We start from the raw sequence: 12,702 nt of genomic DNA, 5'->3' as shown, positions 1-12,702 counted from the left end.
TGTTTTGATTGTAAAGAATGTTCTTCTCTTGATGCTTTCCTGACAGGTGTTTAATTGTCGCCTGGTGGATCTTGACTTGGCATTGGGTTACTGCACTCTCTTACCCCAAAAAGAAGTGTTTGAAAATCTCTGGAAGCTCATAGATAAAGCATGGCATAATTACGACAAAATTCTGGTATGACTGAAGGAACCACAGACTCAGTTCTTGAAATATTAAAACGTTTAGGGGAAGAAATGAAATGCCTTTGCCCTTAGATCTTAAAGATTTGAGCAAAAGAAATGTCGAGCTCACTCACTTTCTACCCGCTTTTCCTTGACTAGTGGCTCACTGGTGAATGTAAATGCAGGTCATAATCATTGCTCAACCCAAAGAATTACAATATTTTTTATTTCTTAAATCTGTATGCAGCCATAGAACTTGACTTCTTATACTTACTCTAGTGTTTTTGAAATCTTAGACCCATGAGCTAGTTCTTTTTGTAAGACAAGTTTAACAGATGCAAAAGTTCTCTTTGAGATTGTTTATTTTAAAATTTGCTTTTTATACGGGTTTTGTTTGCAGGATAACCAAAATTTGGCCTTTTCTTTGAAGGAAAACCAGACTAAATTTATGGCATCATGCTAAAGTTGAATGACCTAACTATTGTATGAATAATGACTGTGTATCAAACAATATTTAACATTGTACCCTGTTATCACAAAGAGAGGTTATGATTTATATTGTTTGGTTTCATCTAAAAGGTGTTATTCAATTTCAACTGAATTTTATATTTTAATTTTTTAGGCCATATCTCTGGTCGGCTCTCAGATGGCCAGCCTCTATCAGGAAATAGAAACGGAGCTTAAGTTCCGTGAGCTCAGTACTGATGCCCGGTGGGGTATTCGTCTTGGCAAACTTGGTGTGAGTATTCTTTGGAGTGCCATGAAGTTTCTTCCATTCTGATGATTTTCCCCAGGAAAACTTAAAACAAAGATCTCATTGTCCTTTTCTTCAGAGAAAGGTTGTATATTGTGGACTCATAAATTTTAGTTGTATTAAGTATACACGTTGGTGTTTTCAAAGAAGTAAGGAGTATTTACTTCATTTCCTTTCTTCTATATTTTTAAGGAAGTTAGAAGGGGCTTGACATTTTTGTCTGCTTAGCTTTCTCATTATAGAAATATATCTGGTATTAACATCTAAAGTGTTTCAGATCTAACCTTTAGCCTTATACTTTTGTGCTGCTGTTTGGTTAGAGATAACATCAGTATATATACAGGTATACCAAGGTTTAGGAAATCCTGTTAGGGAAAAGTCATTTTTCACTTTGTAAAAACAAACAAAACCCTATTTTCTTTACACTGTGCATAAAAAACATCTTACCTTATTCACAAACAGTAAGCTTATCAGGAATGTGATCATTGCAGAAATGGTATGTGTTTTGAAGCCTAAATCCTATGCAGTAATGGGACTAGTTATCGCTAACAACCATGCTTGACTGATGAAGAGCAAAAGGTTAGTGCGACTAAGAGAGATATTGGACCCACAGCCAAATATACCTGAAATCTCAGAATGATGGTCAAGTTGAGTAGGGTGATTTAAAAAAAAAAAAAAAAAAGTTGGAGGAGTCTAGAAAAATGTTTCTCAATAAAAATGCAAATCACCATGGTGTCCTTATTCTGGTACATTTTACTTTATTGGGTTTTTTGTTTTGCTCTTTTTATTTCTAGATTTCTTTCCAGCCAGTTTTCAGGCAACATTTTCTCACCAAGAAGGACCTCATTAAATCTCTTGTGGAGAATATAGATATGGACACAAGCCTCATTCTGGAATATTGCTGGTAATTCTTTAAAACTTAGTGGTATTTTTTGCTGTTAGTTTAACAAACTGGAAGTCCTTACTGCAAGAATCGATAGTAAAGATGATTATTCCATGTGGTCTGTGGACCTCTGATGTTTTCTTTTGTTCATCCCCAAACTAAGTAAACGTAGAACCAGATTTAATTCTCTTAAGTTACCACCCTTTAAATTCAGTGTTAAGGGTTTCCCAGACTTGCCTTGCGATGAACATCCCCTGGAGCACCTGATTTAAAATACAGATTCCTGGGGCCCTCCCTGGTGGTTCTGCCTCAGCAGATCTGGGCCGAGGCCCAGGAAACTAATCCTTAATAGGAAGGAGTTCCAGATGATCCCCATGTTCAGGAAAGTTTGGAAATATTGTTATGAGCAATTGAACTTATGAATCAGCTTAACTCAGGGGTAGGGTCATCTTAAATTAAGATATAATGAAAAGTATGATTTAGGGAGAATTTTAAAAAATAATTTAATAAGTGAATAAAGAAAACTAGGGCCGAATGTTTTGTTTATAGATAACAGTTCACTGTGATGAATAGTAATAAATAATATCTCAGGTGTTTATCTAATAAATAGGATGACAAGTTTGCTGTCATAGTATCAGTTTCAAAGTGCTTTCACATACACCACCATTTAATTTTTTACAACTTTTATTGCATGTTATCGCCAATTTATGAGAGAACAAACCCATATTAGGTGACCCGCTCATGGTCAAATAATAAGTGACTGCTTTTAAAATACTAATGGTGCTATAACCTCATCCAGTTCATGACAGATGAGTGAAGTCGGAGTTACTATTAGGAGCACGCTTCCCCACCAGGCAGGTACCCAGCTCTTCCTATGGACGGAGGAGAGGTTAGTGAGGACCCTGGCTTCCACCATCCTGAACCTGCAAGTCAAAAGCTATAGGCTGCTCCTAGCTCTAACTAGCTCCGACTAACTGTACTTTGAAAGATCAAAACCATGCCATTCTTCAGTTTGGACTGCTACCGATCCAGAATGGGGTGCACACACTCTCTCATTTATTAATTTGAACTCCTGGTAGATTTTTGCATGTGGTTTTGTCATACTGAGCCCTTTTCTGAAATGTAAATAGCTAGAATAGTGTCAAGTTCATTTAACATTCTTGTCGCTTGTGTGGCATTGATAATTTGTATTTGTGTGATAGTGACCCTTGTACCCCAAGGAGTCCAGCTGAGTAAATTTAGATGGCCTTTAGAATTTCAGGGAATGACTTTAAAATGGTCCTCCTTAAAGCTTTTCTTGATATTTTAGTTATTCTATGTGGCAGATTAAACTATCATCTTATTAATAAGGCTTAAGACATTGTAATTGTCTCTGTCTATATTAACTTCATTCTTAATTTTTAAGTCTTTATTATTTTTCTAATTCAGATGGAACATATAAAATCAAAGTTCTACATAGTCTCACCCTTCAGTTAAAAGAGTTTGGCCTGTATTGTTCTTTTACTTCCCCTATGCAAATGCATTTAGTTACATTCCTCAAAAACAGAATCATACTTTACACACCATTTTGTAGCACGCATCATTCACTTAGCAGGATGTCTTACAAGACTGGTACATATAGCCCTTCCTCATAGCTCTTGAACTCTCGTATTCCTTTGTATGAATAAGTTATTTAACTAGCTCCTTATCGGTGGATGATTGAGTGGTTCTCAATTTTTAAATATCACAAACAGTTTTTGCAGTGGACATCCTTCTAAGTGTATCTTGGCTACTACTGTGAAGTGTATGAAAGTGGAATTGCCCTATTAAAGGAATTAAATATTTTCAATTTTATTACAAATTTCTCTACAGTATTGTGCCATGTCAACATGGCCACCAAGAACAAGATCTGATTTTTTAAAGGCAGTAATTAACTCTGATGGCAGGTATGTGATCTGATAAGGAGGCAAGGAGAGGGTTACTGGAGTCCAGTGATGGGAGTGTGTCGGGGAGAAATTGTTTGGAAACCCACGCATGCGGGGAAGTTGGTGTGTAATGGAATACTTCTTTTAGCACGTTTCAGTTGGACTGTGATGCAGCTCTTCAGCTATTCATCGAAACACTTCTACACAACCCCAGTGCCAGCCAGAGCCAGGGGGACGCAAGCACACAGTCCTCAAAGCAGCAGCACCCCAAACTCCTGGCCAAAGCCCTGGAAATGGTTCCTTTACTGACGAGCACAAAAGATTTGGTCATCAGTCTTAGTGGAATACTCCATAAGGTAGATGAACGGGAAGTGAATATATCGGGTCATGTCAAGCATCCCTCCTGCCCTTAGTTCATTTAGATACATTGAGTAATAAACTGGAAATGCAAGTCCTGTATTTTTTAAAACTTTAAATTTCGATAATTTTAGATTTCTATCTTTTTAATAGTTTTACACAGCTATTTCCTGGTCTTTTTTTTCCCTGAAAATCGAAATAGCCATTTTTTTCAGATTTTTGAAAATAGTACATATTCTTTGAAAAGATCAAACTAGAAAGAAGTATAAATCAAAAAGTGACATTTCTCTATAACCTCATTCCGATAGATAAAAATGTTAATTAATAGTTTGCTGACTATCTTAGGCTAAATATCCTATCCTGTTACTCTCTTTTTTCACTTAACATATTGTCATTACATGTCAATACATGTACATCTGTCTCATTTTTGACAGATACGTATTGTTCCACCATGTGGGTGAAGCATACTGTGTTTAACCAGGCCTTTATGGATGGCCATTTAAATTATTTATACATTTCACTATTCTAAGTTGTTACAATGAATATCTTCATATATATATACGTATTTGCCCTCTTGTCTTGATTATTTTCTTAGGAGATCTTTCTGAGAATTGAAATTTTAGGTCTAAGGGTAGTTTCTTGGGGGAGTAAAAGTGGATGGAAGGGGGAGGAGGATTATAAGACTACAAGAAATACTTCAGCTTTATATTTTGCCTGAAATTCAGCCACAAATAATATAGACTTGCTCAAAAGTTCTAGGTACTACAGAAATCATCTTCCCACTTAGTTCAAATGTTGTTATTCTTGTGACTTTATTTGGCATTTAAGAAATGGAAAAAAAGGGGTGCCTGGGTGGCGCAGTCGTTAAGCATCTGCCTTCGGCTCAGGGCGTGATCCCAGCATTCTGGGATCGAGCCCCACATCCAGGCTTCTCTGCCAGGAGCCTACTTCTTCCTCTCCCACTCCCCCTGCTTGTGTTCCCTCTCTCGCTGGCTATCTCTCTCTGTCAAATAAATAAATAAAATCTTTAAAAAAAAATGGAAAAAAAGTAATGGTATGTGGGCAGAAACAAAGAACAAAGAGAATACTTCCTTTCTTTTTATGAACATATATAGATGCCACCCAATTAATTTTTGCATTTCAGTATATGACTAGAGCCAGAATGCAATCCTTTGAGAAACTTTTGCTTGGAGGCCCACACTTTCAGTTCCATCATTTCCAAGAAAAGGTCCATTTCCTCTTATTGTACTTTTCCCATCTTAAATGGAAGACATAGAATTCTAATTAAAAAGTCTTACAGGGGGGCGCCTGGGTAGCGCAGTCGTTAAGCGTCTGCCTTCGGCTCGGGGTGTGATCCCGGCGTTCCAGGATCAAGTCCCATGTCAGGCTCCTGGCTGGGAGCCTGCTTCTTCCTCTCCCTCTCCCCTGCTGTGTTCCCTCTCTTGCTGGCTGTCTCTCTGTCACATAAATAAATAAAATCTTAAAAAAAAAAAAAAAAAGTCTTACAGGGATACCTGGGTGGCTGTGTTGGTTAAGTGTCTTTGACTGGTCACGATCCCAGGGAGCCTGCTTCTCTCTCTGCCTGCCATTCCCCCTGCTTGTGCATGCTCTCTCTCTCTCTCTCTCTGGCAAAATAAATAAATAAAATCTTTAAAAAAATTAAAAATCTTACAAAATTATGAACTTTTGATATATTTATTCTTTCTAGATTTTTAGTACCCTAGGAACAGCTTTCTTTTTAAAGTCACTTTGGAAACATTTAAAGAATGTTTATCCTGATAGAACTAATAAAGAGCTACTTTTGAGATAAGAACATTTCAGGGTTTTTTGGTTTGTTTTTGAGAGAGAGAGAGAGAGCACGTGAGCAGGGGAAGGAGGGAAGGGCAGAGGGTGAGAGAGAGAGAGAGAATCTTAAGCAGGCTCCTCGCTGGGCGTGGGCTCAGGGCCTCAATCTAATGACCTCAAGGATCATGACCTGAGCTGAAATCAAGAGTCAGATACTTAACCAACTGAGCCACCCAGGTGCCCCCATCTCAGTTCATTTTTAAAAGAATAATCTACTCTAACACCATAGTGCAGTGAGATTTTGTATTTGGAATCCGTACTGATGACCATAATTGAATAAAACCATCTCCTGGCCTGACTATCTTCTTAAGTTTTGATATATTTCTGCTTTTATACAGTTGGATCCCTATGACTATGACATGATTGAAGTCGTCCTAAAAGTTATAGAAAGAGCCGATGAAAAGATAACCAACATTAATATTAATCAGGTATAACTAATATATATTTTAAAATTATCTTTATGCTTCTTTTTGTATTATTTACAGAACTGCAGTCATCTGGACTATCCTTTGTGCTTCCTATTTTATTCCTGTCCTCTTCTTTGAAAGGGATACAGAAGTAAAAAGACTTCTCATGCTCTCTATATTTTATCATTTATCTTAATCCTATTTTTGCTTTACTAATGCAATTTAAATTTGTCCAAGAGCATGAAGTCACTAAAGTACTGATTTGGAAGAATTAAAGCAAAATTTGTGTGTTTCAGAAGAAGGAAGGAAAAAAAAAAGTATGTGGGACCCAGAGTTAGATTCCACTTTCTATATTAGTAGATAGGACTGACTCAATTGTAGTGCTTTCAGTAACTTTTTAGTCTTTTCTAAATTTTGGTCATAGTAGCTTTTATCTCTTTTTAAATTGGATTTTAAAAATTAAAAGAATGGGTTGATTCAAAAGGTTTTACAAGCCCCAAAATATGAGATATAAGCTAAAGAGATGTAAGGGATATAGAGGGTTAATTTTAGATCGACTGCCTATGTATTTAAAATGAAATCAGATTTTTTAAGATCTCTTAGACTGTGGGAAGAGGGCATGGGGAACTGTCAAACTCATAGACATCCCACCAACAACAGAGTTCCATTAGTTTCTCCGGACATAATTTCTTTAATCATTGTGTAAATTATGATTTTGGTTTAGAAGGATAACCTTAGAGGTAAAAGTACAAAAGTTTTGTGTATCTCTGTGAAAACAAGACCATCTCAGGAGTGGAAATCCATGATGCTATCAAGTTAGACAATTCAGAAACAGGATTGGTTTAATCTCACAGGAAATTATGTTTATATTTTAATATAGGCGTTGAGTCTTCTGAAACATTTGAAATCATACAGAAGAATATCTCCTCCAGTGGACCTAGAGTATCAGTATATGTTGGAGCATGTGATAAGTTTGCCATCAGCTGCCCAAACTAGACTGCCTTTTCACCTAATATTCTTTGGCACAGCACAAAACTTCTGGAAAATTCTCTGTATGTTCCTTAACTTACAAATATTACTGAATAGCCAAATTTTTTTTCTTAAGCAAATCATATTCTTGTTTCCCTTTTAGCTACAGAACTCAGTGAAGAATCTTTCCCAACGCTGCTCCTAATTTCTAAATTAATGAAGGTAATGGGTTGAGACTATGTAAGGCGTATCTTTAGACCCTCTAGTTAACTTAGACCCTGTGTAGAAGGATTTTGTGCTGCTTTCAGATAAAGGTGTGCATATAAATCAGCCTTAAATTTACTTTTCCTCTTTTTGAAGTTCTCTTTGGACACTCTGTATGTGTCTACAGCCAAGCATGTTTTTGAAAAAAAACTGAAGCCTAAGCTCCTGAAGTTAACACAAGCTAAGTCCTCAACGCTGATTAACAAGGAAATAACTAAGATCACTCAAACCATCGAATCCTACTTATTGTCTATAGTTAACCCAGAGTGGGCTGTGGCTATTGGCATCAGTCTTGCCCAGGATATCCCAGAAGGTACAGATTCTTCCTCTAAATGGGCTCAAAATGGTTGGCTTATTGTTTTAAACTTGCAATAAAGAAAAATGGACTTCTCTATCTTTAAGGAGAGGCGTTTAAAACTATTGATGGTGGGGCGCCTGGGTGGCGGAGCGGTTAAGCGTCTGCCTTCGGCTCAGGGCGTGATCCCGGCGTTATGGGATCGAGCCCCATGTCAGGCTCCTCCTGCTGTGAGCCTGCTTCTTCCTCTCCCACTCCCCCTGCTTGTGTTCCCTCTCTCGCTGGCTGTCTCTATCTCTGTCTTATAAATAAATAAAAAATCTTTAAAAAAAAAAAATAAATAAAACTATTGATGGTAGTTAAAAATGTTATGTGTGCCCTCTGTCTTCACTTGGTGCATTGCTGACATTGTTAACATTTGCTGAATGTTGAAAAGGCTCCAGTAAAGTCAGCAAGGCTCCCTGCAGCTTACCAGGGTGCGGGGATGTGGGCGCTCTCCACCTTGTAGGTAGGAATAGAAATTGATGCTTCCTAGTAGCCACTCACATTTCTAGTAATGAATCCTTATGTGTTCTTTCACATAACCAAATAAGCACACAAACTCAGGCATACACTGCCATGTTTTTAGTTGTAACAGAAGTTGAAAATAACTATTTTTTTTAAAATGCTTATTTGTCAGGAACTTGTTTAAAAAATAGAGCATATTCATAGAATGGAATACTATGTAGTTGACTTGGAAAGATAACCAAGGAATCTGTATAGTGAGAATAATGAACTGTATGTACTACACGTATGACCTTATCCCGTTTGGGTTAAAATGTGTGTATCCTTCTGTCCTGTTTAAATTGTTTTTTTTACTCTGAGTATGAATTCTCATTTTTTTAAAAAAATAACCTTTTTAATTTGACTCAGATACATTTATCTTGTTTAAAATTTGCTTATAAATCTCTTTGTCCTTTCAGGTTCCTTCAAGATGTCCAGCTTGAAATTCTGCCTGTATTTAGCCGAGAGATGGCTACAGAATATCCCATCTCAGGTGTGTCCGAACTGCACGGTGAAGGCTCCTTCCTCTTTTCACTTAACTCGAGCTCCCCTGGAGTCCCTTCTCATCCCGCCCCGGTGACAGTGACGCGCGTCTTGGAGGGTTGGATGCCTAAAATGGAGAAAGAAGATGAGGGTTTGTGTAGCTACGTAAGGATGTAACTAAGGCAGGGAGGGACCTTGGCTGATAAAGATGGATTCTTCGCCTCACCTGAGGTTTAGAGTATGACATTTTCTTTTTCTTGTGATTTTTTTCTTAAAGGATGAAACACGTGAAAAGGCGGAGGCTTTGTTGAAGAAGCTTCATATTCAGTATCGGCGGTCAGGCACTGAAGCTGTGCTCATAGCCCACAAGCTGAACTCGGCGGAGTATCTGAGAGTGATAGGAAAACCTGCGCACCTCCTTGTCAGTCTATACGAACACCCTAGCATCAGTCAAAGAATTCAGAACTCGTCCGGCAAAGATTATCCTGGTGAGGATAAGACACCACTCATCTTTCTGCTCAAGGAGAACTATCATTTTGATTTCCAGTTATCTTGCATTGAAAACTTGGGTTTTTTTGTTTTTTGGGGTTTTTTTTAATTCTTTATCTTGAATATCTTAGACATTCACACAGCCGCCAAAGAAATTGCCGAAGTTAATGAAATTAATTTGGAGAAGGTCTGGGACATGTTGTTGGAGAAGTGGCTGTGCCCATCCACGAAGCCTGGGGAGGTAAGTCCATTCTGTGGGAGGATCTGTTGTTCTGTCTGTTGTCCCTCACTGACAGAACCTTCTAATTAGGAGCTCAGACTCTTAGAACAAGGAACATTGACTCCGTTTAATACCTTCTGTTATCTGATGAGTTTTAATGAAGTTGTTTCCTTTTTCTTTTCATTTAAATACTGTTTTGCAACTATTTTACCTTTTAATTGGTGATTCTAGATGAACTCCTATAAAAGAAGTGGCCTATTCTTAGGGTCATGTGATTTAACTTTTTATTTGAAATCATTTTAAATATACAGAAAAGTTGCAATAGTTGAAAAGAATTCCTGTATACCCTTCCCAGCTCCATCAATGTTTTAATATTCTGCCATATTTGTTTCACCCTATAATATATATATTTATAATGTTTTTCTGGACTGTCTGAGAATAAATTGCCTGTGGCATGCCCCTTTACCCCTTAACAAGTCTGTATTTCCTGAGAACAAGGCTTTTCTCTTCCTTTTATTTTTTATTATTATTATTTTTTAATTTATTCGACAGAGATAGAGACAGCCAGCAAGAGAGGGAACACAAGCAGGGGGAGTGGGAGAGGAAGAAGCAGGCTCATAGCGGAGGAGCCTGATGTGGGGCTCGATCCCATAACACCGGGATCACGCCCTGAGCCAAAGGCAGACGCTTAACCGCTGTGCCACCCAGGCGCCCCAAGGCTTTTCTCTTCCTTAACCACAGTTATCATTATCAAAATTAGATAATTGAAAATTGATACGCTACTGATATACCACAAACATAGGCTCAAATCTATGATCCATGTTACAATATAATGAATTGTCCCAATCATACTCTTTAAGAGCATTTACACCACCACCACCGCTTTGCTGGGACCAGGATCTAATCTAGGACGATGCATTGCATGTATTTTTCATGTCTTTAGTCTCTTTTAATCTAAAACAGTTCCACGGCTTTTCCTTGTCTTTTATGACACTGATATTTTTGAAGAGTACAGACCAGTTACTTTCTAAGCTGCCCCTCAGTTTGTGTTCATCTGATATTTCCTCATGTTAAGATTCAGATGATGCAGTTTGGGCTAGAATCCTGCCTAAGCGATGTCGTGTCCTTCTCAGGGTATGACATATGGAGGTATGTGATATCTATTTGCCCTAATAGGTGATGTAAATTTAAATAGCTCGGTTACAATATTGTCAGTGTCCCTATTACATAGGTATACTGTATTTCCTTTTGTAACTATTAGGGGAGGTGTTTGGAGACAATTTAATAACTTGCTCCTCTTCAATCTCCTTTCCCCGCCACATATATTAACCTGATTGAGCATCCATTGATGATTCTTACTCCAGTTTGTTTTGACTGTGATGGGATATTGATGTTTTTAAAGGGCACCTGCTGGTTGGTTTGCAAAATGTCTCAGTCTCAGGGGGTGTTTCTCATGATTAGATTCAGGTTGTGTCTTTTTGGCAAGAACACCATATAGGTGATGTGTTCTTTTTCGTGTATCACATCAGGAGGCACATAGTGTCAGTTTTTTAGAAATAGTGTCATTAACATCTAAATTTATGCCAGGATTCGCCGATCCAAATGCAGAATTTTCTGTACTACTTCTGAGTTTTCAGGCAGAACTTGACTGGAGAGACTTCCTCTATCTTTCTAGGTAGATATGCTTGAAAAAAATCTATTTGTAAACAAATACCATAACTGAAATGATATTAGATTTTTAATTAGTTTTTATATCCCTTTGTATTCAATGTAACAAGTACTTATTTATTTATTGTTTAGGAAGAGCAAGGACTGTGCTTTATTGGACCCGGTTAGAAGCATAGCTAGGCCACATAGACTCTCTGGTTGACTCAGAAACCAGCATGTTTTAACTTTTTTGTAAATTTGGAGAACTAAACAAAATCATCTTGAGGCCAGGAACTGCACCTTGCACATGGCTTTGTAAGTCCCAGTAAATCTGTACTGAATTACTGAACGACTCGTTTAAAAATCCATGGAGTCCTTTCCTTTTAAAAATTATCCAATGACTATAAGCATCAGGAGGACAGGAAGATTTGTTTTGTTCACTCAGGCCACCCTTGTGCCTGGAATTGTGCCTGGCACGTAGTAAGTGCTCATTAAATATTCACTGACTGAATAAATGTGAGGAAACCCTTTTTTAAAGGAAAAAATCTTTTCATAAAGTAATGGGTTTTACTCTAATTTCTTCTGTGTAAACATAATTCTGTATATTGAGTTTTTCATCTGATTGTTAGTTTGTATAGTCAACAAACTTTCTGTAATGTTTTTACTTTATGTTTTTTCACTTTTTCAAAGAAACCGTCAGAATTATTTGAACTTCAAGAAGATGAAGCACTACGAAGGTACTTTCTTTACTTACATGTGCCTTTATCTTATTGTATAGTAGGAATCTTACAATAAATCTGTCAGAGGTTGGCTTTGAAAAGACTTTCTTCGTGTAACTTGGGTCAGAGCCTCTGAGAAGAATCACTCCGTTGATATGTGGCCATGAGTATGTACAACTGTCTCCAGTCGAATAAATAAGAAACAACCAAGATCCAAAATTTCTGAACCCTCAGTGAGTCCCTACTGATGTTGAGGGTTCCTAAAATACCTTTAGCAGAGAAAGCACCTCAAGCAAAGGAGAACTCTGTTACTTGCTAGGACTCTGGCCCCAGACCCCTATGTATTCTCTCACTCTGGTGAGCTGGGCTGGTTCCTGTATGGGCCACCAGGATTCCTTTTCCCTTCTAACCTGAACCAGAGCAAGGAAGGAGCATTGGTTTCGTCTAACGTGCTGAATCTGATTGGTCATGGCTTGCCGACTATATCTGGGCCCAAATCAAAAAGGATGTGGTAATTCATTAATGATGCTTGGCACAGGCAGGGGAGAGGGAGTGGTGACATGCATGGCAGCTTTTTGCCATTCCTGCTCTAGACCAAAAGTAGGTCAAGTCACTTGTGAAGCACTGCGTTCAGCCTTGAGATCTGATAGTGAGAGAGGATGGGGAGAGGCAAACCCAAGAGAAGAATTTCTCCTGGTTTGGGCAGAGCTGGCTTACCACCCCCTCCATTCCCTCCTTTCCTGTGGACCCCACCTTGTCCT

The 12,702-nt window shown here is 38.0% G+C and overlaps 1 protein-coding gene across 2 annotated transcripts in view; it reads left to right on the top strand.

Annotated features, from left to right (window-relative positions):
- KNTC1 (kinetochore associated 1) overlaps positions 1-12,702 on the top strand; it is a 69,728-nt gene that overhangs the window by 45,958 nt on the left and 11,068 nt on the right. For both annotated transcript variants that reach the window (XM_034638548.1, XM_019801157.2), the window contains exons 41-52: positions 47-175; positions 785-901; positions 1,711-1,820; positions 3,852-4,059; positions 6,244-6,333; positions 7,193-7,364; positions 7,445-7,503; positions 7,642-7,858; positions 8,803-8,876; positions 9,144-9,354; positions 9,487-9,596; positions 11,913-11,959. In XM_034638548.1, the coding sequence (XP_034494439.1) occupies positions 47-175; positions 785-901; positions 1,711-1,820; positions 3,852-4,059; positions 6,244-6,333; positions 7,193-7,364; positions 7,445-7,503; positions 7,642-7,858; positions 8,803-8,876; positions 9,144-9,354; positions 9,487-9,596; positions 11,913-11,959 (1,544 nt within the window). The remainder of the gene's footprint in view (positions 1-46; positions 176-784; positions 902-1,710; positions 1,821-3,851; positions 4,060-6,243; positions 6,334-7,192; positions 7,365-7,444; positions 7,504-7,641; positions 7,859-8,802; positions 8,877-9,143; positions 9,355-9,486; positions 9,597-11,912; positions 11,960-12,702) is intronic.

Source organism: Ailuropoda melanoleuca, chromosome 12 (assembly GCF_002007445.2).
Source record: "Ailuropoda melanoleuca isolate Jingjing chromosome 12, ASM200744v2, whole genome shotgun sequence".
NCBI classification, from domain to species: domain Eukaryota; kingdom Metazoa; phylum Chordata; class Mammalia; order Carnivora; family Ursidae; genus Ailuropoda; species Ailuropoda melanoleuca.
The sequence above is the reverse complement of the archived record's forward strand: the minus strand, read 5'-3'. Positions and strand labels throughout refer to the sequence as shown.